The 27331-nt window shown below is 35.8% G+C and overlaps 1 protein-coding gene across 5 annotated transcripts; it reads right to left on the bottom strand.

The window, feature by feature from the left end:
- Positions 1-396: 396 nt before the first annotated feature.
- On the bottom strand, positions 397-27093 carry LOC132300210 (methylmalonate-semialdehyde dehydrogenase [acylating], mitochondrial-like). 5 transcript variants are annotated; one of them, XM_059797203.1, is made up of 21 exons: positions 26919-27093; positions 19598-19818; positions 18560-19144; positions 17167-17264; positions 16857-16928; positions 16602-16763; positions 16443-16521; positions 16184-16338; positions 15785-15848; positions 14308-14387; positions 13982-14047; positions 11711-11761; positions 11431-11582; positions 4085-4175; positions 3931-4011; positions 2058-2135; positions 1944-1979; positions 1806-1849; positions 1647-1725; positions 824-914; positions 397-701 (listed from the first exon to the last, which is right to left on the bottom strand). In XM_059797203.1, exons 3-21 carry the CDS (start codon positions 19107-19109, stop codon positions 475-477), a joined length of 2256 nt encoding a protein of 751 aa, XP_059653186.1. In that variant the 5' UTR covers positions 19110-19144; positions 19598-19818; positions 26919-27093; the 3' UTR covers positions 397-474. The 5 variants fall into 5 exon arrangements, with proteins under 5 accessions (XP_059653186.1, XP_059653187.1, XP_059653188.1 ...); XM_059797204.1 differs by having other exon boundaries at positions 19637-19818; XM_059797205.1 differs by having other exon boundaries at positions 18560-19132; positions 19637-19818.
- Positions 27094-27331: the final 238 nt, after the last annotated feature.

The following is a 27331-nucleotide window of genomic DNA, read 5'->3' as shown; positions in this document are numbered from 1 at the left end:
GCTTAAGCCGTGGTCAATAAAATTACGACACGTGTCTACGTCGTGTTAACTAACACTACGACACTCTTCAGAAAAGTATTTGTGCTATCACCCACATGAGCTAGGTTAGCTTAAAAATATGTCAAATCTTTATGACAAAATTCAGTATGTAGTTTTGCTGCTGAGTTCTTGGTACATAGTAAATATATTACCTTGCTTTTTGCAAAATTTCTCATTTTCTTGAACAATGATAATTTCATATTTTCCATAATCATGGGTTGGAAATATAAGCTTCTAGTCAGAATTACTTCCTCAGAGTCCATCCCACTCACTCTTCAAGGGGAAAGGCAACAGTCGTTTTCTGCTCGAAATAAAACCGGAAAAACGAGAACAAGAAAGAAACTAACAGAGATCAAGTGGAATGGAATGGGAAGAACCTTTACATTACTTAGAAAGAGTTCACAATACATGCTCCAGTTCCAGAAAAAGAAAAGGTCAGTCATTTTGGGTGTATTGTGACCCATCAGAGGTCAGCAGTGCCGGGGAAACTCCGTCACTTGGAAAATCATCCCTCCATTGTTGAGCCCCAAGTGATACTCCGTCGCTAATTGGGAAATCCCGCCATTGTTGAGTCCCCAGAGACATTCCATCATTACATTGAAAATCCTTCCATTGTTGAGTCACTGTTTTGGTCTGGGTGTAAAAATGAAATCCAGCTTTGCCTGCAATTCACAACACCTCAAGTTCAACACCCGGGAAATTTACCATGTCCAGTACACTTGATGTGACCGCTTTTAGAGCAGTCACAAAGTAAGAAGCATGCTCACAGAGTTGGTATGTTTACCATAGAAACTGAGATCTCCTCCAAAAGATGCCCTGGAGCCAGTAAAAGAGAAAAAGGGCAGCGGGGTTGGAATAGGAACGTTTATGCCGACCTGCAAAACTCAATTCCAGTCGGAGATTTTATATAGAGTTTCTATATAACATACAGCAAACCTTTGCTGCCGTAAAATGATTGATTAATATATCAAAACACAAATGTGGGCAAGTATTTTGATTTTTGAACTAATTAAGGCTCTGTTTGGCAACCGCTTTTACTTTGCGCTTTTGTTTTCACCCAAAACAGAAGAAACATTTTTGCTTTGGAGCGTATTCAATCATAATCAAAAGCATGTTTGGTGACTTTATATTTGTTGCAAGATTTTGGAAGCAAAAATGTTGCAAGTTTGAAAAATAATATGGCAAGTTAAAAAGGTCATTTAAGAGTTTTTTTTTTTTTTTTTTTTGGTATTGTTCACCGCTACAGTGTTTTTGCTACAGTGCGGAAGCAACCGGAAACACCAATTTGGTGCTTCCGGTTTTGGCCTCTTTTTCGGAAACATTTCAGTAGTATTCAAATCGCAGCAAACATTACCAAACACGCTTCCGTGTTTTGCTTCACTATAGTGCACTATCCGAAGCAAAAAAACACGAAGCAGAAGTGGTTGCCAAACAGAGCATAAACTTGGATCAAATGTCTATCCGGAAATGGTAAAAATTCAGTCCAAAACCCCTCACATTTAACAAACATATTTCAAGTACTTTTGGGTTTAAGATAACTATGAAAGATCAGTTCTTTACTTCTTTTGTATTTTAAACCAGCTGCGGGACTAACAACGGATTCTTACCTGCCCAGACTCAATCTCAGTTTGGAATTTCCTTGCGGCTGCACCAGATGTTGTAAATATAGAAGCTCCACTGCCACATCTGCTCCACAAGAGCAACTTAGATATAAAGCAAAACACAATCCTTCAAGAGATCCAAGAGAAATTAAATGTGAGATGTACTTATTTCTATTGACGATGTTTATGGCCTCATCTAAGCTGTCAGCCTGATCATAAGAAGGCAATGAGGATAATATGTTAACACATCTCCATGATTAGAAAACAACCTTGATTCTATGAGAAACAATATAAATAGGCCACCTGCATGCAAAGAAGAACTGGGCCAAAAAATTCCTCCTGTATAGACCAAGATAAGCGTATTCAATATTCAGGTTTCATCTATGGATTTCACAAAAATTCCAAGGTCAAAGATACCTTATAACCCTCCATATCATCTGAAACGTCAGACAAGATGGTGGGACCAACAAAGTTGCCCAGTTCATATCTTGGTACCTATTTATCATTCAACATGTATATTATATATGTATTATCCATAGTAAGTTAAAACAGATGAGCATGAATACTTGACAGAAATATGAAAATCAATCAACCTAGACAGGTTATTACAACCTTCTCAAAAAAACTACCAAACCACCAAAAATACCATATGATGTAGCAGTTAGATTCAAGGAAAAAACTATACGCTGATAATTCTCTCATACTATTCATTATTAATATTTACATATACGCCCAACATTGATTCGCTTCAGTGTCACAAGGTTTATCTACATCACTATATTCATCTAGTCAACTAACCAGGCAAAAGAGAATCTCACAAGGATGAGGTTTTCATACTATAGCTATGTTACACACAAGTCCATCTATAGGGTGCGGGTATGCATCTAAGTGCCAGATGTCCCGAATTTCCAAAACGAAGGACATAGGGACACAGCTAATATTCAAATTATTTAATATTTTTCTTTAATTTTTATAGTAAAAAAATGTTTTATTTAAGATTGTGTTCAGCATAGCTACTTCACTCATTTTGAAGCAATAATGTAACATTTGAATTATCCAGTGTTGTGTGTCCAACATGGGTACTTCAAGCATATTTTTTAGGACTCCATGTAACATAGTAGTTAGTATGTTTGGCAGACAGGATGTATGGGGCGGATTGGCATCCCATTCTAATATCCTGTTATTCTATTGTTAGGGACCCATTATTGAGGAAAAGCACATTTTAAGAACAGCATTCTCCAAAATGCCTGTGGAACGCATGCATGTAGAAATCGAAGTATAAGCAAGAGAGAGAGATCCTGGCATCTACAACAACCTCAGGTGCACCATGCACCAGCCAATGACCACATCTGCTGCAGATATTCCAATTTTAACATTATATGGATTCTGACTATTCAGATTATAACTCCGCCCTTTATTTTTCACCCAAACATCAAAGTTGGAATCGACCCTTCCTAGATCTTGAATTCAGTTACAAATTTCATTCCCCATTTCAATCACGGGCATCCAAACATGGCTTGGAGGTGAAAATTGAAACAGAAAGTAAAGAAGCAACATGTTCATCTCCATAATTACACCATAATACTTATTTTTCTGACAACTAATAATAAGACTTCCCCCATGTGATATAATCTGCTTTACCACTCAACCACTAGTTTGTCCAGCAACTTAAAAGAGGAACAGATGATCAGTGAACGCTACAACCATGTTACCAATTTAAGAGGAAATCCAAGTATCAAGTTAAGTAGATATTGGTCTGGTTAGTGGAACCCAGATTCCCAATCAAGAACCAGGTTTCTTAAGTTGGAGGAGATGCACAATGCACAAAATCTGATACAAAAAGCATGCAATTTTCTAATTGAGGGATTAGCATATAGAAAGGTCTAAAAAGTACAGTAAAGAAGTAGCAGTAATGGCATAAAAATATATTCATTTAGCCTAACCCCTACCTTCCCCCAGCCACCCCTACCTCCCCACCTACCCATATATATAAATAAATAAAAACAAAAAAAGAAAGTCATGGATTTTATCATATGAGAATCTGGTACTATCAGATTAATGCTTCACAGTCACACTTGAGTCAATGACAGTGCAATCATAGTCATATTTCATACTAAAGACAGATTACAGACATAATTCTTCACAACTAAAAAAGTTTAACTGGATTTCACTATAGTAATAGCATAATGCAAAGCAACTTTTATAAATGTAATAAAGTACGATAAGAAGGCTCTAATATTATCAGAAAGAAAAAACACAAAAAATGAAAATAAATGATAGGAACATATACCACAATGCTTCTGCCATCAAGCACTAGTCTAGCACCACTATCAACACTACGCTGGATCAACTTGCATATCCGTTCCTTTTCCTGTGGACATCACGAAATGTACAAGTAATAAAAGATTATTCAAATTAGAAACAAATTTTAACCATGTATGCACCTGTTTGCTTATCACCGGACCAAGGTCTGCACCAGGTTCAGTTCCAGCATCTACTTTAAGTGCTTTGGCACGCTCCACTAGTTTATCTTCCCTGAAAAAGGCCATAACAGACCCTCATGTTACTCCAATTCATCTAGCGTCCACCGTGAAACTAAATTACAAAGAAGCACCACAATTAATTCACCTAACTTAGTAAGCAAAAGGGGAAAGAGGGGGAGGCGGGGGGTAGGTAAGTAAAATTTCTGAGACACAGAACATTAAAATAAAATGCCTAAGAAACTTAAATTATGTATTACCATAATCCTCATTTTAAATTCCTCGTTTAGATGACTAATGCTCCAACAAATGGAACATATCATTTCTCAAGAAGCAGATATTCATTTTGAACCCATTTGATTTTACAGAAAAAGAGAGTTATACTTTGCAAGAATATTGCTCTACACAAGTGTGAGAATGCAACTTCAACTATGATATGAGAGCAGCCACTTTGTGCAAAATAATGTGAAAGCCTCCAAAAGTAGAGACCATGGGTAGATTTGGGGAAATACTGGAAGATTGAACAAATGGAAGAAACACTAGCCTCAAAAAAGGAGTTGGATAATAAAGTAGGTGAAATGCAAATATCAGAAATGACATTGAGACTGAAATATACAGTAGTAAAACTTCAAAAACCTGGAAAGAAAAGGGAAGATTAGTTGGAGAAATAAGGCTCAAAAAAACTGGTTGAGGGAAGAAAAAAACAATGCAAAATTTCTACCAAATGGATAATGCTAGAACTGTTAATTTAATAAATAAACTAAGTATGGACATACTATTATTGGAGACAATAACAATATTAGATGTGACAAGGAACATTGTAAATAACTAACAAGTAACACCACAATTCTTTTCACAAGTGAAATCATTAGATGTCACCTAAGAAGGTGCACCCATGTACATAAACTTCACACAAACTATACTCTGTCTCTCAAAAACCCTACAAAAAATCAATAAAATAAATAAATAAATAAAAAGCCTAAATAGCTCAAATAAAATATTCCACCACTCAAACGATCTCTAATTCCTTGCTGCATATACTCTATCGAAGACAACGGAGCTGCATGCCAAACCATAAGCAAGAGTGTTCCTACATACTCCATTACCAAACAATGTAGCACCAACCATTCATCGTCTCTTCACCCCTTCTTACACATGCAACACATTTCATCATGACAACCGATATGCTTTGATACCAATTGTTGAGTGCACAATCGAAAGGCTCAGTGGTGAAAAACCACAGGACCTAGTCCAGGCAGCTCAAATCCACAATGAGAAAGAGATATTACAACTAGGTTAACAGTTCCTAACCCTCAGAACCCCTAGTTACCTCTTGACACAGACTGGTCCACTAAACTCTCCACTCGAGTCTCCAGGCACATGATCTAATCTCCAATGACTAATCGTCCAGGATGCGTGTTTGTTGTGTAGAGACACATTGGCGTTGATAACGATATAAGCTCCACAAGATGATCGACACTCTGAATAATAACTCAACATATATGCAACGTGCTAGATGATGAAAACAAAAATGTACTCTATATGATCTCTCAATAATGTGTGTAGAGATCTCTATGAATGTTCGGTCTGTTGTGAGAGCCTAAATGTGATTATATAGTGTTTTGAGTCCAAAGGAATTAGGGTTTCTTAATTGTAACTTGTAATCAGAACAGGAAAACCTAAACCTTCTAGGCTTATGATCTAGAGTGTTTCCAAAAATTGTTCACACATAGTTTTATCAATGGACAACTACTAGACAAGGTTAGATCTATCGATAACCTCAGTATCTCAGACTCTTGATTGACTCTATCTTCGACCAATCGACCTTCTTTCAATCAATTTTCTCTGGACTTCAGTCACTTCACTGGTTCAATGTTTTGTGGAATATTCTTATTTAGATATACTTATACCAAAAACAACTTTATGCATTTTAAACATATTTTTCACAAATCAAAACATGTCTGAAGGTTCCCCAAAATGAGTCATTTTATAAGAATTCATGATTATGAACCCTAATGGGTGAGATAATTATTCAAGAGGTGGTTTTACCTTTTCACCTCACCCTTTGATGTATCTTCAAATTCTAATTTTACTCTTGGATATAGGTACCACCACTTATTAACTATACTAAAATTTGAAACTCTAACCAAAAGCTAAAAATAAAATATATAAACACCGGCATTTGTTAGGAAATTTTTGCCAACACTAAGTTCTAATTCTAATACTCTCCAAAAGATTTTTAATGGTTAAGATTTTTCGAAATACTACCAGCTAAGCATGAATAGCCACTTTGGTGCCAAATGCCTTTTCAAGGAACCCCTTCTTGCTGACTCCTTGAAACACCCAGGAGTACAATATCACCTCAAATAAGCTCCCCTGCACCTAATCTACTCCTAGCACCCTGATCAACCTGAATAATGAACTGATCATATAAAATGTCATAGAAAGCCACCACCTCATCCAACTCTCAATCCTATTAAGATCTGAAAAATGTTTGATGCAAATGAACTTCCTCAAACTACTGGAAAGCCAAAAATTAACTTTGTCTGATCTCCACAATTAATCTTATGTGCTTCGATAACTCATCCCAAACCTTTTGAATACTCTTCCATACATGATTCCATAAGTTATCCACACTTCTATAATGTGCCGATCTGCTCTCCAAATCTCAAATGTCCCTTCCACTACTAGCATCCACAAGCTATTGATTTCTTCCCATGCTTCCACAACCATTTACACAGAAAATATTAAATTTTAAACCACAAAGCTCAAACTGCCAAGCTTCCAACCTGCATAAAAAAGCACAAAGTCTTCTAACACACCAGATGGTATTTGAACTCATCCTCCACACTACACCACAGGAAGTCTTGCTGAAGTTTCTCTAACATCCTCACCACCAACACTAGAACAGGAAATAAAGATGAATATTATGTATGCAAACTAGACAAAATAATCAGAATAGGTTCCTCTGACAGCTGTTGCCTCACCCATCATCTAGTCTCCTCTTAAACCTGTCTATCACTGCATCGCAAATCCCCAGTGGCTTTGAATGACGAAGCACACCAACCTTGTACCACGAAATACCTGGCAAGCCATCCCTTTCTGCATCTCACAACAAAACAAATCACTTTAACCAAATTAATCTTCAGACCAAAAATCACTTGGAAATAAAAAGAAGGCACCTCAAATACGTCAGCTAATTTTCCACTGTCTCGTACAACATAATTGTATCATGACCAAATAAGAGATGAGATACTATTACAGAATTTTCAATAACAGCAGCAATTAGAAACACTTAAATAATACCCCACCTCCACATCCCTTCCCATCATGTGACTGGAAGCTTACAAAACCACAATTAAGAGGGAAAAAGTAGGTCCCCCTGTCTAGATCTTCGAGTTCCTAAAGAAAAATACAGGGGTACCACTAATGAAAATAAAACTCTGTAAAACTCCAGATGTTATCAAATTCTCATATGCCTTGAAAATATGGGTGTAGAGGGGAATGATGAAACATGATTCAAGTTCAACCCCAAATAGTTGGGAAAAGGCTTTGCTGAGTTTAGTTGAGTTACACGCCATGTCCATGAAATGGGATAGAAACCGCCACCCTTCTCCATTTTAAGCTTACACACCAGTAGATCATTGCTTCTGATCTCTGAATCCGAACACTCACTGGCCATCAATTCTGCATCAAGTATCTAAAGGTCCCTATAAGCGCATTCTGAGATTCTTATACAACAGCACCCATCACCCTTTAGCCTCAACCTTTGCAATATGCTTTATACAAACCCTTAACTAGAGCCCTCCACTCTGTACTCCCACCGTCACTTGCAAGCTCCCCAATTCTTTTCTCCTCCAACCACATCTTACCAAATCTGAAAAGCCCTTTACCTATTTTAAGGCTCCCACTGTAACAGAACAGGAATATGATCCCCCAAAAATCATTTGCATAGTCAATCATAGTCAATTGAGCCATATATTAAAATTTCCCCTCCAATTCCACCAAGAACAAAGCCATGTCTATCCAAGACAAAGTGAGCCCCAGATTTTAGGAACAGCAACTAGAGATCCATCTAGTAGTAGCAATGAAGTTGGAAAATCCTCCATCACCACTTTCAACCTAAACTGTTCGATCTTTCACTTGGGAAGTGCACCACATAACTCTCCTCCATACATCACCCATCTCATCCTTCTCCCCTCAACACCTTGTTTTATCCTCCCGTTGGCATCTTCAAACAGCCCATACACCTCAAAGAACACATTGGACCCATCTTTTACAAAGGAGAAAAGACAAGATAAAGAATTCCCTCACCACAACCACCTCCTCCTTACACAATCGTCCTCTTGTCCAAAATCAATGAACAATCAGACTTCTGAGTATGCATGTGGATGCTGCTGTGTAGGTGTTTTACTCAATTATTCCCCAACCTAAGAAACCTTAGAGCAATAGTTCTCAACCGCTGCTGTGCAGGTGTTTGATTCAATTATTCCCCAAGTTCTAGACCCTTAGGGAAATAGTTCTCGGCTGCAGTATTCATGCTGGAAGGGGTGTGTGTGTGGTGAGTACACGTGTCTGCTAAATTGAGAATTTGGTATAGAAAGAAGCAACCAGCACAATTGAAAACTAAGATTATGGAGGTGACCATCATTGAGTATTAATCACTGGCTAAAACTTCTAAAGTTTAAGGGTCGTTTGGTAACGTTTACGTTTATCTGTTCCTTGTTTTTTATTTCTATTTCTAAGCGTTTCCATTTCTCCATGTTTCTGCGTAAAAACAAAATAATGTTTGGTAACACTAATTTGTTTGTTGAATTTTGTAAACAAGAAACACTAAACATGTTTAGTAATGTATATTTGTTTCATAAAGAGCCAACACTTCACTGTTAAAAAATAAATAAAAAACCTTCGGTCAGATCTTCATTCACATTCTTCTCCATGCCTTCTAACCTATATTTATTGTTCAAAACAATTTGCAGACTCATACCGTTTGTTCTGAAGATCATTTATAGAACTCTGAAGATCACTTTATAGAACTCTGCATTACATATTATATACACATATATGTATACATACAATTATGAAATAATTGCTTAAATACTGTAAACCTACAAGAAAATTGGAGTGAGAGAATTCTAATTTATAAATATATATATATATATATTCCTCTTGCGGTAAAAGGCATGATTTGGATTTCAAAGACCTAGAGCAGGTTGGTTCAGTCTCCCTTCTATTACCAAGTTAGTCACTCAATTGAATTAAAGAATGGAAAGAAAAGACAGATCCAAAGTGTGCACCCAGATTAATACGCCTAAGCACCAACGACAAATTTCTTGAAGATTTCATGGGCTTTTGAATCTAAGCTTGGATCTTTATTTTGTTTCATCTGATATGGATTTTGGGTTGAAATCGAAGAGATTTTAATCAAGTTTTAATTGCTTTTCTTGAAAATTTGAGCGTGTTTGATGGAACTAAATTCATCTAGTCTCACGAGGAACATGGCATTTTTAGCTATGGAGAAGAAGAGAGAATGGAATGAGGGAAAAAGGGTTTGAGGAGAGAGATATAAACAACAGAGGTGTGTATAAGTTGGAAACATATTCCCCGTGTTTTGGTGAGAAACAAGTAGAAAAAAAAAAAAAACTGGGCTTTTGATGAACATGTTCTCAAATTCTAAAAATAAAAATAATATTACCAAAAATATTTATCTGACTTGTTTTTCAGTCTTTTGGAAACAAAAAACAGGAAATAGAAACATTACCAAACGAACCCTTAGTTTCTTTCCATGAAAACTGGTATTATTGTCGTCTTATGGCTTTCCTACATAAAGCAAATTAGACGAGATGAAGGGAGGAGACGGCTAATTTTGCTCCTCTCAGCCAGTTGATTATTGAAGTTATTGATATATTTTTTAAATGATTATTTATCACGAAAAGAACTTTGAATGCTCTAGTCCTCTGCATGCTTCCTTTATTTGAACCATGGGTATAGACAAGATCTCTACTATATATCTTTTCATTCCAGGCAGTGGTGACTCCCTATAGGAATGAGAAGTTTAAAGTTGCACTTCAAATAATGAGTTACATTACACTGCCTTTTGATTCTTTCATTTGTTATCGGTTTCTTTTCATATCTAAGTATATTACGTTATGCCTTCATTTGTTACTCCCAATAAGGTGCTCATTATCCAATGCTCGAATCATTCCTTTTCTGTTTTTGAAAGTTGCAATCCTTTGGAGCATGCGGAAGAAAAAGAAGACGACTCTAATACGGCAGTTGTAAACTACATTTTGTGTTCTAGTATTCTTCAATATTTCCATTGTTGAATTTAATGGACCCAGCATAATTTTGTTTATTTATTCATGCGTAAAGTACAAAACAATTTTCTTTTAAAATGTGCTCATGTTTCAAAAAATTTATTGCTACTAACCTTTATTGCCTAAAGTCAACTGTTACTTGACCCAAAGACCACAGTATCAATGTTGTAAATTTATGCCTAGTTGAGTGCCTAGATCACTCAAGGCTATATAATCAATCATCTAGGATTCCCAATTAGGTGTCCCACAATCTACCAGACACATGCCTACACAACTTCCATAACAAGCCTGTGTAGGTGAAAGAAACTTAAAACAACGAGACAGCAAAGTCGTTAGATTCATTCAACTATTATTGAAAACTCAATTACTTATATAAGTCATAATTTAACAAACTTATAATATAATAACTTTATCTATCAAGCCCTCTAAAGCAGAGTAGCACCACCTCTCTCTCTCTTACACACACACACACACACATATGAGAACACACTGACACAATTTTGTTATGATATTTGCACATGCGAGCATTAGCAAACACCGGAGGTAACATGTGTTATTTACTGGTTTTACCCAAGAGATGTTTCAGTCAAAATGTCATTCTGTATAGATTGCCTGATCAAATGAGACTGTTCTCGAGAGATGTAAAGCAAGCCTCTTATCATGCCTTTAACTTAACCAAGATAGTTGAACTATTGTCCTAGAATAATTATTTTCATGCTCTGAGTTTCAATCTGAAGTCTTGATTTAACAATAATAATGCAACATGTATTGCATTTACCATAGGCCTTTTAATATCTATAGCAATAACAAACTAAAAACAAAAACAAAAGAAAAAGTGATTGTGGCAGCTTGAAAGCCTTTCAAGTGTCGAGTGCAATGGACAAATATCAAACAAAGGTCCAAAAAGAAGTACACGATAAATTGAACTGAACATACACCAAATGCGGGGAAAAAAAAACATGAATAAACAAAGACGGGAACAAAACAGAATACCATGACTTTGGGGCTCCAACAAAGACAACTGTGCTGATTGGCATACACCTTTGCCCTCCAGCACCAAAACCCGCGGCAACTAGAGCATTTAAAGTAGCATCCATGCTTGCATCAGGCAAGACAATTGCAAAATTTTTGGCTCCCATATTGGACTAAAGAGAACAGTCATCCAAACAAATTAAAAGAACTTCAACAATTGTGGGCATAGAAGCAACCACATTTGCTTATATTCAAAAGAAAATTGCATGATTGTTACCAAAGAAAGATGAACAGCACTTACCTGAACACGTTTACCATTAGCTGATGCTCTGGCATATATATGCATGCCAACCTTGAAATAATAGTTGAGTAAATTTACAACTAACAAACACAAGATTAATTACACTAATGCTGTAATCATAAGAAGATCTACAATAAACTTAAAAAACAAAGGGGAAACTCAAACGAAATGTCACGCGGGCTGTTGTACATAAGGTAAACCATCCATCAAAAGATAATGATTAAAAACAAATTCACGGAAAGGTAATTGCATTAATTTGAACTATAGACACTTCCAACATATTCTGAAAATCTGGACACTTAGTTGCCACATCCCAGCACTTGGCTGACACATCTTAGACATTCCCGATACACAAGTCTTATATAATATAAATACTTCTAAAAGTAGCGAAGTCCAACAATTTTGGAAAAAAATAAACCCACTACAAAGTGTCCAACTTTAAAAAATAAAATAAGAAGAAGAAAAAGAAAATTGCATTATAGACACAGTCACTACAAGTCAAACATGCAATAAATTTATTTCAAATAAGATGAAAATATATTATAATGAGAAAGTAGGGAAAAAGTAGTATATAGGTGGAGAATCAATTGCTGGAATTTCTATACAGCAATATTAAGGATTTCATATACTAATCAAAATGCCAAAATGTGAGACAAAGGATTGGGTTATGAAAAACTTGTGAATTTAGGACTTAGATTGGTGCAAAGAGGTGACTGGTTTTTTGGAAGGGAAAGTCTGGAATTGTCAACTTTCGGAAAGTGTAATATGCTGAAATTGCAGGGAATCAATTGCTGAAAATTCTATACTGCGATACTAAGGGTTTCAAGTGTTAATATATATTTCAGAAGGCGAGAGAAAGGGTTAGAGACGATTGGGGATTGGTAAAGTTATGGGAATGTGAAATTCAAAATACTACCAAATGCTCTAAGAGTCAGACTTCAGAATACACACGGTTAATTAGACCTAGAAGGGCGTGATTAAGTCTACTGGATATCAATTCTCAACTAACCTTTTAATTCTCTGTTAATCCTTATCTAAAATTCACTTAAGTAGTTAATCAAGTATCTCTTTTGCAATCACACGAATGCATATAAGCAGTGAGTAGCAGAGCCACAAGATTTTTTACGAGAAAAACCCTAGAAAGGAAAAAAACAGGAGACCTCTTCAGCCATCAACAATCTACTATAGGAAAGAAGTTTTACAATCATTTGACAGATGTTCAGCGTGTTCTTTGCTGATCTCCATCTCCATCGTCTTCTTGTGGCTGTAAACAAACGACTTAAAAACATTTGATACACATTACAACCAAAGTTTTGAACAAAAACTTGCCAACAAATGACTAACTATCCGAAGAGGGAATAATATAGGAACTGTTTTGCGCCTGCAAGCATTAACCAGTGAATGTAATTAAAGGGAAGAAAAAGAGAAGCAGTACTTCCTTTATAAAACTATTGTAGAATAATAAATTCAAGTGTTCTTATAAGTTATTCATATGTTATAAGTTAAAGGAGAGAGAGAGCCCATTTATTCTCTACTCAGAAATTAGCAAAACACTTCCACACTCCAACAACCTACGATATTAGTGTCATATTCTTCTGTGCTTACGATCGATCTAAAGAGAAGAAAAGTATGAAACACTCTCCCAGTTCTTGACCAAGTAAGAACTAAGTGGACACCCTTTGGGAAGATAGGATGATGCATGACCATGGAACCACCTCATAAGCAATACGAAAATTCATCAAGAGTATTTTCAGAAATACAGAAGACATCAAAGTCAGGACCCCACTGTAATTATGTAGTGGTGGAGCCCCTCCTTTATTCAACACTTTCTCCATGCACATACAAAGACCAAAAGAGGAGAGGGGGGAACTACTTTAAACAATTCATGAGGAGAAAAAACATCTCACATCTTCTAGTTTTTTTATCTACTCTTTCTAATCTAACAAATCAGCTTTCCATTTCAGCAAAGTAACTGTTCAAACAATACATTTCCTCATGTTGGACCAATTATTGTTCAAATGGAAAACAACTTGTGGTGAACATGTTGACAACTCATAACTGGCAGCTTCATCACTTGAGTCAAACAGTCTTAGTGTTTTTATTTCATTTCTGTTATTTCTTTTCACTTTCAACAAATCATCATTCAAATACTAACAAATTCAATATGTTCTGGATGTGTTGAAGCAGACAAAAACTTGCAAATTCATTTTGTATTCATACATAGACATTTACAGCGACTGAACAGAGATTTAAAACTGAAAAATAACTTACTGTATCTGAACCAACAAATGATATAGCTTTAATACTATCATCATCACAGATAGCATTGACAATGTCCTGCTCAAAAGCAAAGAAAAAGAGTTAAGTCACATGGAAACATGTGAAGACAATAGCAGCTTGTGCATAAGATTAATGCACCAAACCTAAAAGTAGTAGTAGTAGTGACACATTCAATCAAAAAATACGATGGCTCACGAGTCCCAAGTGAATATCAACAAAAAATTAAAATGACACATCAACCCCCGGTGAAGTTTTCATACCGAAGGGAAGGTGAATAAAGTAAGCAATTGCTTGTCAAGAATGAAGTCAGAGCTTACGTTGGTGCCATGGACAATATTAAGGACACCATTAGGCAAACCAGCCTCCGATGCTAATTCTGCGAGTATTATGGAAGCCCCTGAAACAACATCAAATAACATAATATTAACTTTTAAGCATGAACAAAACGTTTTATGAAGGTTTACTAAAAAAGAACCAAATGTTAACAAAAAAAAAAAGGGAAAAAGAAGTACTAAGTTTTAGGAAATGCATGTGGAACAAGGAAATATACTAATGACCGGTAACTGGCATAAATTCAATGAGGGAATATTACAAAAAATTACGTAAGAGAGAACTTTTAAGGTAATAAATGAATCAAGGATATTGATTCAAAGTAAACCTTTCATGATTGGTTATTCACAAATTTTGTTTTCACAACCATTCCCTCGTAGTGCTGTGCTTGAAGGTGTTACACTGTTACTTACTGTTGGTCCACATACGTGGGGTGCTGGGATGAGTGAGCAGACAAATACCTAATCTTTGACATTACCTTGCTATTCTGCCTAAGTTACTAAAAATATAATCTCATAAACACAAGAATATAGTGTTGCAGACGTTCCCAAAAATTTGAATTTAGTGTTTTATTATTATTTTTTTTTAATAAAAAAAAGAAAAAGAAAAAGAAAAAAGAAGACAACAATTTTTACTGTTAGGCTATCCCTCGTGCGCCCTAATGTCATACATCTTCAAAACTAAAAACACATTCTTAGGACCAATGGGCCAGTGGCCTAACGGTATCAGGCCCTTACTTTCCAAAAGGAGGTCAGGAGTTCAAGCCTCCATGGAGGCATGTGTGTGTGACTAAGAAAAAAAAAAATACACATTCTTAGGCTATCCTAAAAGTCCACAAATGGAAGCAAACTACTAAATCTACCACTTATCTAAGAAACTAGGTTGATAAGAATATAAATTTTCAATCTTGCCACCAGTATTTCCACTTTCTCAAAAATACTTATATTTCTTTTCTTCAACAGAACCCCCAAAAGCAACCTGCATCCCATTCCATACTCTTCTATTTCTATTATTTACTGCGTAAATTGACCAACTAGAAAGCAAGTCAAAGGCTATTTGAGGCAGTGCACAACAGGCCGCAAAAAATAAAGAAGATAAGATCCCAAAATATCCACCTGCCAACACAGAAAGAGGTGATCCATTGATTTGGCAAGCCTTCTTACTTTCTTAGGCATAGTGCTTGTGTTTAAAAATATAGCCAAGGTAACACTGCTGGTGTCACAGAGGCACAAAATTATTTTGGTTTCACTTAGCAAGTGAAAAATGCATGAACAATTAAAGCGAAAAAAACAAAGCAGGGACACTAGGATTTATCTAGCAAACACATAAAAGTTTAATTATCATGTTATTGAATGCAAAACAGGATTAAGAAATCCTAGCTTTAGGATTCATAAGTTATTGCACTAGGAGGATGCACTAGGAGGACATAATGCAAAACAGGAACAGGAAGCAGATGACAATCACCTGGATCTTTCTCTGATGGCTTTAGGATAAAAGTATTACCACATGTAACTGCAATTGGGAACATCTGCAGAAAATTGACACAACATACAGATTTTGATCTTTATTTCTTTTTGCAGGTGATGAAGATTATCAATCACCAAAAGATCAAAATAAGAAATTAACAAAGCTTAACCATGAATCATGATGAAAACTATACAGAGGTTGCCCATGAAATTTGATCACAAAGAAGACTTCACTATACATTCTTGCACATTCATGGGTGATAAACATAAATGCATATCTAGCATCAGACTAATCAAGGATAAGTATCCTCCAAACAAAAACTATGGCCTTGAAAGTAAGGAAAATGTAAGAACGAATAAACAAAAGAAAATAATGGAAAAAGTATGTTAGGCTTACACATAATGGAATCATTGCTGGAAAGTTGAAAGGACAAATCCCGGCACAAACACCAAGTGGCTCTCTAATGCTGTAGGTATCAATTCCATTAGATACATCTGAAACAAACTCCCCCATTTGCAGAGTTGCCAGTCCACAAGCATGTTCCACGACCTCTACAAGAAAGAGAACCAAAATTTTAGAAGCCATCCCCATCACCAATTGAACTTAAAAACCCACTAGAGCTGCTTAAATAACAAAAGATGATAAAGACACTTACCAAGCCCGCGAAATACATCACCATATGCATCCTTCAACGTCTTACCCTGTTCTGAAGTAATACTTAACGCAAGTTTATCCTAAAAGCATACCAATGATTCCCATCAATGAGATATTATACATTAAGTGAAAACAATAGTTGAGATTCCAACACACTTACAATGTCTCTCCGAATAAGTTCTTGAAACTTAAACATGATACGCTGACGAGTGGTAACTGGTGTGCTTCGCCACGACAGAAAAGCCCGTTTTGCTGCAAATAATGCAGCTCTGAATTCTTCATTGGTAGTTAAAGGAACTTGAGAAACAACTTGCTGTGTTGCCTACAATTGATTGGTAAATTCAGTTATTAATGATTGACTTAAACTGTAAAAAGGAAAATGAACAGAAAATTAATGGGCATTTTCTGTACTTACAGGGTTTATAACGTCAATTGATATTTTTGATAGTGAATCAACAAATCTACCGCCGATGAGATTCGGAACCCTCTGATAGATAAACAATAAGTACTACTTTACTATAACTTCAAAATAGACCCACCTCCCAACACACGTGAGGAGGACCCCCCGCGCGGGGGGGGGGGGGGGGGGGGGGGGGGGGGGTGTTGTTGGAGGTTGTTGAGAGAGAGGATAGAGTATAAATCCTATTAGATTCTCTCTCTCTCTGTGTACTTCCCCAACTAGTTAAGATTTGAGTTAAGTTCATTCAAGTCATATGTAAGCTTACCGGAGGGTAGCGCTGCCTCCAAGATGGCACAGTACTGGTTGAGATTTGGGAATCTCCCACAGCAGATGACTGAGGTCTCAATGACTTGAATCTCCTCACTGAAACAGAAGAATGCAATAATCTCTTAGGATGAAAGCCAAAATCTAGAAAAGCTGATTATTTACAGAGGGCTAGCTAGGGTTTTACAAGAGCAGGCAGGATTGATAAATTGCCAGTCATTATAATGGCTGAACCTACTAAAAGCAAAAATAGGAACCTTTTAACCAACATTAACACCCTTCAGAAGAACCAACACAAAATCTCCTAGCTCTCACCAATTTTGGCCTTATATTAAACATTTCCTATTATTCATCCTCCAAAAAGCATGTCCTCTTAAGAACAAGATGCCAAAATGTTTCAATATTTTTGAGTTAACCAAAATCCCAACAATATCCAAAATTGCATACCAAAAGGTGATGATACCACAAGCAAAAGAAACATTTTTCACAAATATTGCTTAAAACTATAACGCCCTAGTCTAGATAAGTCATTCTCAACGTGTCATCAGAGGCAGTCCAAGCAGAAGCAAAAAATAGAGCGTAAATCCAGAATTCAACCTAGAGCACAAGCACTCCCACCCGTTAAGTGTGAGGCATGACAATCAGTCACAAAACAACTACCACCATAAGGTATCATCCCACAAATCACTAGGAGCAAATAAGTATGACTAACAATTAACAAGTGCTTCAATGGCATGGACAGTTCACAGCCCCTTGTTCTTATTCTGTTTAGGTAGATTATTAAAAGACCAAAGCCAAAACAAACTCATTCAGCCTCGCATACTTGTGATGCAAATCTAGTAGCTAACTAGCCTGAGCATGTGTGCTCAAACTTTTTAAAATATTATCTTTTTTAATTGACCAAGCTGCCATTGTGGGAAAACTAAAACATTCAAATCTCAGATATACAAGGCTTTGTAGATGAAATTTCTAAGTCTAGAGAAGAGCCTTGGGATAATGCTATTAAAGCACAATAATTCCCAGTCCAATCATAACTACAATAAATTTTGGATCAAGATATGCTATAAATTTCTGAACCCTTGATCCTCATACACATCAACACCACAAAACTAATCATCACCTCAAAGCATTGAGATCATCAATCTAATTAATTTGACATAGATCTCACCTTAATTAATGGCCTTGTAAGGATTCTGCAAACTTTAAATTTGACATGCATAAACAATGAAGAGTCACACAGATCAGGTGGCATACGTTGATCATGAGTTTAGCAACCTAAACCATACATAAATTTGCCAGGTCCACCAATGTCTTATATAGAGGTTTATACACAAATTTTGCTTAAAAAGAAGAGAGCATGCAAAATCATGAAAGAGTTAGAAAGGTGAATCAACCTGTTACATTTCCTTGTCGAAGCTTAGCTTTAACGTTGTAAACATGCTTTGGTGTTGATAAAAGCTCAGGATTGCTTTGTCTCAGTCTCTTTAGAATTTGGCGTGGTTTTAAACCAGCATCTGTCATCTCTTTAATTAACAGAACTTCAGTCTCTGTGAAGCGACGAGCAGAAGGATGCTCCGAAATATCCCTCATGGCTTCATGGTTGTGTGAACCATTTTTAACGGTAAGCACCCACAAGCCATCCTCCTTTTTCCCCACACATTCAAAAGGGCAATTCGTAAGGCGAGAACCTGTTTTTCTTTTGCGGACACGGTCACCAGCGATCTCCTCAACAGTTTTACGCCGATTACGATAAACACCTCCTCTGTCACAGCCAAGTATTACCACTTTGTCCTTCTTAGACTGCTTGATAGTTACGACATATCCCTGGGATACAGCAAACTCCCCAACATGTTGGATAAGTTCTTCACGGTCTACAAAACTTCCAGGTGGAGGTGGAAGCATATGAAGGGTTTCAGTTAACTCTATGCAACTCTGAATGTCCATTACCAATAACAAAATGTGAAAACCTGCATTCCAGACTGAATTCACACAATGTCAGAAGCTCAATATTTTAAAAACTAGAAATTATATAAAATCAGCTTACTGATTACAAAGAGAAGAGATAAAAAGTTTGATACATTACAAGTTTTGAAGCTCGATTAGAACAGCCAAAAAATCAACTTAATTTTGTTTTTTTATTTAAAAAAAAAAAAAAAAAAAGGTGTCCACTGGTTTAGTCACCTTGCACTTGCTTGATGTTTTGATTATATCATGAAATGGACTTTTTTAAAAAAGAAAAAGAGAATAAAGGGAAAGATGGCTATTTGATGACAAAACTAGGGCTGCTCTAAGAATGCCGTGTCCACATTGGTTCAAAGAAAATGAAGTACAGCGATGAAGAAAAAAAAAAAAAAAAAAAAAGAGAGAAAATCTAATAAAACATTTTTCCTATCATTTCATTATTTAATTCTTAAAATATTATGACCACATACCAATAGAAGGGAAAAAGAATATAGAATGGAGAACTCAGCTTGGATCAAACTTTGGTTGTTGGCCATCTATAGCTAACCCCACGGTTAAGTAATGCTTAAATGAGGAATCACATTTCTCCTGTTTACATAACCAAATGCAGAAACTGCAATATTTAAATTTTCTTTTCTCTGTTCCTCTCCTCCATGTGGCTGGAATTCAGTCCAGGATTTTAGTTCAAAATCTGCAAAAAAGAAACAGAACGTTGTAACACGACCCACGGCCTTAAAGGTCAATACTTAAATTGATAATGTAAAAATTGATGCTTGCATATAAATGGGGTTTGTTTTTACAATGGCTGGTGAAGCACTTGACATTTTAGGATTTGTTTACTCTAAAATCTATTCATCTGTAAAAGAGGGTGATAAGAGGATCTAGTTTGAGTGATCAATACAGATAGAAGGATACACTGCCTGCAATTCTGTGTTGACAGATTAATGTGTCTAATATATTGTCAAATCCAAGGGAGTGAAAAAAATAATAGGTTGACTCAAAGTTGTGGGGAAAAAAGAGAAAACCAACAAATTAACATGTACATTAACCACAAAGAGGTCAATTTCAAAACCATAACCAGCAAACTTGTAAGAATATGTTCATTATATAAAAACAATAAAAGGGCAAATGACAAGAAAGAAGATGAAAATGAATGCAGTGAGAAAATTCTAAAGGAAAGATGTGCATGGAGATGACGATAGATTTCTTGATTAAAATAGAGAAATAGTTTGTAGGCGAGGAAAATGAAGCACAATATCCAGTAAGCCAATAGGTGCTACTTGCTAATAGAACTCACGCCATTGTGGACAAGGAAAATGAAGCACAATATCCAGTAAGCCAATATGTACTACTTGCTAATAGAACTCGTGCCTTTGTGTATGAGGAAAATGAAGCACAGTATCCCTCCTTTTGTAATTCAAGGGTGGAGGGGGGCTGATTCTAACTTCTACATGTCATACTTGGAATGAGAGGGAGACTTTTTAATCACTTGTTTTTATCCTGCTACTTAGCTAGAGAGGTTTGGTTTTTAGTTCATTTCATTTTGCAGTTGTGAGACGCTCCTTCGCTGCAGCCTATGGCTGAGATGGTGCAGTGGTTTATTGCTCATACTTCTCCCAATCATACTTGAGCAAAACTCTGCAGATGTATTTTTTTCATGATCCTCTGGAACCTACAGAGAGGAATAAAAGATTGCACGAAGGGCAAGCCAACCAGATTGCTGTTGAGGCTTGCTTGGAAGGGGCTCAATCTGTGGGTCTGAATCTTCAGGATCTTGGTTCCATTTTCTTGTTTTGTTTTAATCATTTTGTATGGTTTTTATTTCAGTTTGGTTGGTTAGGGTATGCCCTTGCCAATCTTTCTTTGAGTGTTGTTTTTAAAGTTATCAATAAAAAGAAAAAAACACATTCGGGGGCAAAAAATAATAATCAAAGTAGAAATCATCAAAGGTTCTTATTCCTCTCTTCCCAAACTGACCAAATAGTGGCCATAAGAACAAAATTAGAAAGCAACCTTTTAAAAAAAAAAACCCCACCAAAGAAAAGTAAAGGAAACAAAATTAGAAAGCACAAATTTGCAAGCCTGTGGCTTTTTTTGTAGCCTAGGAGTACCTTTAACACCTGTGGTCTTTACCACAATCCTGCAAGCCATATTTACTTGTCATCGATGGACTTCAAATTACATTGTTCAAAGAGGTAGCTAGATGTACTATGTCCTATGTAGGCCATGGCAGTGTTTATTGAAACAGGTTGAGTCAAGATGAGATCCTTTTGTTGCATGGATTTTATTTGTTGATAGAAAGACATAACTTTGGTAATGGGATCAAGCAATAATAACTATATTTATACAACTGCTTCTCTAATTTCTGACTGGAAGTGATGAAAGTAGCTTCCACCAAGACATATAATGATGCTGAGAACACTATCAGTGAAGCAAGTTCTAGTGATCACCATGCTTTATTTGTTGAAGTGTTATTCTTTAGCAGACTAAGTGGCTTTGAACAATAACCAATATTATTATACAAGTGATTCTCTTCACGTAGGAATGAAATATGAGGAAACAAGATTTTTCAAATATTATTTTAGAGATATAATTCTCCCTCAGGAGTGAGCTTCATGTCCTTTAAATTATCTAACGTGGCTAAAAGAGTTGAGGGACATCGGAGGGATTTTTTATAAATTTTAATGATAATAAAGGAGGCTAGAAGGAGATTTATTATTTTTATTTTTTTGGATAAGTAGAAGGGGATTTATTTTTGCATATATGAAAAGTTCTCTGTCCAAGCAGATGTTTGTGCTTCAAATGTTTTTTGAAGTGCTTCAAGTTAGTGCATTAGGCCAACAACTTGGGCACAAAGGGGTTGCAAGTAATATGGCTTACAAGATTGTGGCTAAAAATATTTCATTTTGGGAAACCCACGGGAACCCTTGGAAGTTTGTGCCTCTGCTGCTTCTTATTTTCCGAGGTTTTTCTTCCATTCATTTTCCTTAGCCTCTCTCTCTTCTTGTAATCCTTTCAGCCTTTTCTTTTTCCTTTTGTCCATTTTTCGAGGGTTATTTCACGCAATCTTTAAAGGCGGAGTGCTAATACCTTGGATTTGGATAGGTTTTAAACCTTTCTCATTGCATCTTGATGTTGTCATTCTAGCTTGTTTCATGCTGAGAGGATTTGGGACCTTGAGTAATCATTTGGATCCTTGCTTGTAAATCCCACACTTTCATCCTGTTACAATGCAACTATCCATGCGTATGCTTTGCTTTTAGGTGGGTCTAGTTTTCTTAGATTCCTCCAAAGAATTAGGCTGTTACATGAGCTTTCATATGAAAGAGTACTGGTACCTCTTATGTGCTTCAGAAAGGAAGGGAGTTGTTGATCGTTCCCCTAATATTTGCTTCTTTTCCTATGTCAACGGACAGACAATCGATAACTTTCTCCTCCATTGCCCCTTTAGTGAGATGCTCGTCTCTATTACTTTCAGATTTGCAGATATGAGGTGGGTTATCCAGCTAATTTGTGCTATTGTTTCTTGTTTTTATTTATATTATTTATTATTATTATTATTTTTCTAAATTTCTACTTTAATTAGTTTGGTAATGGTTAGAGCCGTAAGGCAGATTCCTAGCTATTTTTTGCATTTATCATAGGGTTTGCAGCCACTAGCTTGGCGGGCATTATTCAGGATTGGTCAGCCACTTCTGGTATTTCTCTCTCTTTGCCATCTGGCCGGTCTAGACTCTACTTCTACCTCTGCAAAATTTTCCAAAATTTATGTTGATGGTTAAAGGTTATGGCACTTTTGGGATTGAAAATTTATGCGATTGCAGACTGTAATTTGCTTCCTTCACGGTAGAGATTCTATCTGTTAAGTGGAGCCCCACAGTCCATTGCTATTAGGTGGAACCTTGAGATTGACAACGACGACTGCCCAATAAATTATCAAAAATGATGCACTAGGGTTTTGGTTTTTAGGGTTATGCTTGAGATGGTAAGAGTAGATTTTTAGGGGTGGATTTAGGCCTTAACTCATTGAGGTTTAAGACTGATTTTGGTTTGAAATTCCAAAAATCAGATTGTGGGATTATTTGGACAGCAAAGGAAGGCTGAAGTTTTAGGGCTAAAATAAATCTGGATAAATCAGGAGGTATTAGGTTATGGAATTAATGATTAGGGTTTCATGATTGATTTATAAGGGTGGAATTATGCTTGAATTCATTGAGGTTGAAGGCTATTTTTGGTTTGAAATTCCAGGATTCAGATTGCAGGATTATTTAGACAGCAAGGAGTGCCGAGATATCAGGGTTAAAGAAAATCCAGATAAATTAGGAAAACGTAGATTATCGTCTAAGGTGGCTAACAGATCACTTCATGTTGATAACACAGATAGCTTGATGCCCTTGTTTATATTATCTAAGGTAGCTAACGGAAATAAGAAACATTAAAGGGACTTTTTTATTAGCTTTTGTGATGTTGAGGCCTGAATTTGGTTCCAGGTCACGTTTCAACCCTACGATCCGTTGATTGAGTTTTCTGCGGATTGTGGACCATATTTAGTACTCTCTTATAGCCCAATATATAAGGGCATTTAGGGTTTGGAGTGGGATATCAAGAGACTGAAAATTGTAGAAGAAAGAGTGAAAGCCAGAGCTAGGATTTGGGGCTGAAACTTGTAATTTCCTGTTTTTCGCATAGTGAAAACTTTCGCCGGATCTTCACTATGGACGTAGGCTTTGCCAAACCACATAAATCTTTGTGTTCTTTGTATGTAGCGTGTTTACTTTTTGTCCTGCTTCGTGATTGTTGCTTGGGTTTATTTTTACAAATATGAAAAGTTTTGTCTCGGGGAATGCTGTACTTAGTAAATGCTTTTGAAATGCTTCCAAGCTTTAAGTGAACCGATTAGGCCTGCTACGTATATAAGTCATGAGTCGGAAATTTCCTACTCAAAACTAGAGTTCTATTGTGTCAAAATGTCTCGAGTTGTTCAAGTACCTTAAGAGAGGAGAATTCCTAATTTACTCAATCTAGGATTTCCTCAGACAACATCACATGTGAGTGAGTATTTATCAAAGAGAATTCACAAATTCAACTGATCAATTGTTAGGCCAGAAAGGGAGAGCAATCACTAAAGAAGCGGATTCACGAGGAGCGATGTCTGTTTATGAGTGGATAGAAGGCGGGAAAACTTGTGTGGAAAGCTTGAAATCAGTCTGTGTTGAGAGGTAAAAAGGGTTCTAGGGTGAGGGAACTATCAACCTAGTTGTAAGTTGTAACTTCTTTCTCAAATAATAGATGTACTTGTCTGGACTAGGTCCCATTGTTTTTCCTATTTGGATTTTTCATGTAAAATTTTGTCTCTTCTCTAGTTTACTTTACTTTTCTATTCATGCATGATTGTGGTACGACTAATAGAAATTAAAGATAAATAGGAATAAAGATAATTCAAATATATATATATATATATTTTTAGGAATATTCAAATATCAATCATCACAATTGACTAACAAAATTTCAAATAAAAATACATGTTAATTTTGAAAGTTAGTTAAGTGCAAAATAACATTCATAAGATCTATTCTCCTCCTTCTAGGTCAGTCACTGCTCATACTCTGACATATTCGAGCCTTGAGTAATGATCTAACTCACCCATCAAGGCCAACAACTCATGGCACATGGCGGTCACAAGTAAATAGAGTTAAGAGTTAGAACTATATCAATTTTGGAGAAACCAACAGGAAACCTTGAAATCTTGTACCTATGCCGCTTCTTATTTTCACTTCCACACAATATGCTGCTGGGCATGGAGACTTTTGTTGGATTCTAGACTAACATGTACCAGGGGAGATGCCTTCTTCCATTCTTTTACACACACGTAATGGAAAGTTCCCTCCCTCTTCTGGGGTGGGAATAACCCTTTAAATACTTGCTATCATCCTCAAACAATGGATATAAGGTAAGCCCAAAATGGAAACTTAAAGACCAGTTCTTGGTGTCAGTTACTGGGTCATCCCCCTATTCAATATTTCTCATCAACTTAATCCATTTCGAGTACTTTTTCATCATTTTTTTTTTTCTCAGCCAAATTAGCCAATAATTTCTTTATCTTGTCCCGTGATTCTTTCTTAAGACTTCCACCACACTATCCGTCGTTTATTTGCTTCTTCAAAGCACAAATCAAAGAAGAGCTTATTTAATTCCGGATCCTTACAATTAACTCTACTAGTATCATTAGTAATGATACCTACACAAATATTTTTATCGTAACATCAAATACATGACTAAAATGCAAGCAGTAGTGACTTTTTTTTATAAAATGCAAACAATAGCGATTTGCTAATAAATAGCAAATGCTAATTTGAAGTAGAGAAATTCTTGTCTTGCCCAGAAAATCAGAACCTATAGTTTGTTGGTTTCAATAACTCTAGTAGTTATATTTTGGAATAATACTAATGAATATGTACTTTCATTTAGATTTCATTCTACTCAAAAAGTGGTCCATCTTTGACATGAAATTGTCTACAGAATATGAAAAACTAAATTTTTTATAAGTTAAACAAAGTGACTCTTCCATACAAAGGTGTTTGACAACTTGATTAGTGATTACTATGCTTGTAGCTCCTTATATTATTTCAGTTCTAATCTTATGGGAGGACATGCCACAATCCAAGGGATCAATACCTCAACCAAACCACAACATAACAATTGTCCAACCGAACCCTACTCTGTCCAGCCCATAGAAGAAGCTTATTTTCGGGGCTTTCCACTAGACCAAAGCAACTGACCTATGTCATAAGAAAGGCGGAAAAAAAAAATGTCTTTTCAGGGGCCGGGAAGCTTGTGTTTCCTACATGAAGAATCTCCTACAAAACAAAATGTTCTGGTTTCTGTGAAGGAAACCATCAAAGTCAAAAGGAATATGCAACATAAAACTTGACAGTTCTCCTAGTTCAATCCATTACACATGAATACTGAAATTCAGATGTCCAAAGTAAAAACAATTTAGCACCATTTCAGAAAAAAAAAAAAACACAAGGCAACAGTAATAAATAAAAATAAAAAAAATTAAAATTCAGATGTCCAAAGTTGAAACAATTTAGCACCATTTCAGAAAAATCAACAAATACAATTTATAAAGAATTAAATTACTAATAATCTGATTCCAATTACGGAATTATTGGATAAAAATGGGAGACATCTCTATAATTCTTTAGTAGAACTTGGTGTTCTTGTATGCCAAGATGACTGTATGAAATTAATTTACAAACTAAATTTTAAGCTAATACTCAAGTCTGGCTACACTAACCAAAAAGTTTGAGGAAGCTAACATATTTGCAATTAATTGAACACATCGGCACCAGAGAAACCATGCTACAAGATTGCGACAATGCAGCGTACTCACTATTCACATAACGGGAGCCTTAACTGATAGTTCTACTAAAACCTATACATGACTTCATACAAAAACCCACAAAATCCAATCTCTCTCTCTCTGTAAAAAAGGGTTAAAGAAATGTCTCTCGCCCATCTGTTGCCATAAAAATTTGATTAAAAAAACATGGCTTTAAATTTTCTACTGATTGTGTGTGCGCGCGCGTTTAATGTTTTCATTAAAAGAACATATAAAGTATTGCATTGCAAATTAACGCAAAGGAGGACAAGTCTCATTTATTAATATGCTGCAAATTTTAAGCTTGGAAACTGGAATTGATAATCAAAAACTGGAAGACCCAATACAAGTTTCAAACAAAAAAGATCGCAAGAAAATTGAAAGCAAAAATTGAAAATGAAACTTACCCTAGCTTTCAATTTCGTCGTTAAAAGGCGTTATGCAAAAAAAAAACCTTTCGATTCTCTATTGCGTTAAAACGAACTACTGGGATTTGGTGGAGGAACCATTGACGCTGCAATTGGAGGTTTCTTGGGGAGAGAAGTCGCAGAGAGATGTTTGAAGACAGTCACGTTTTCTTCGGACTTTTCAGACTGGTATACGAGGGCAAATTTGTCAATTTTCAAAATAATAATTATTAATTTTTGAGTATTTTAAGTAATATTTTAAACGAAAAATTATTATCATCTTTTATGTTTCTCCAATAAAAAGTCTTATAAATTTTCTTAAGAACCAATAAATCATATAAAAACAATTCTATTTTATTTCTAAATCACTGAATATATTATTTATACCCTTCCTAAATAGAATTACAATGTTC

Source organism: Cornus florida, unplaced genomic scaffold, assembly GCF_030987335.1.
Source record: "Cornus florida cultivar Cherokee Brave unplaced genomic scaffold, ASM3098733v1 CherokeeBrave_3.0.0_Hap2_Chr03, whole genome shotgun sequence".
Classification (NCBI taxonomy): domain Eukaryota; kingdom Viridiplantae; phylum Streptophyta; class Magnoliopsida; order Cornales; family Cornaceae; genus Cornus; species Cornus florida.
This window is presented reverse-complemented; position numbering and strand designations above follow the sequence as displayed.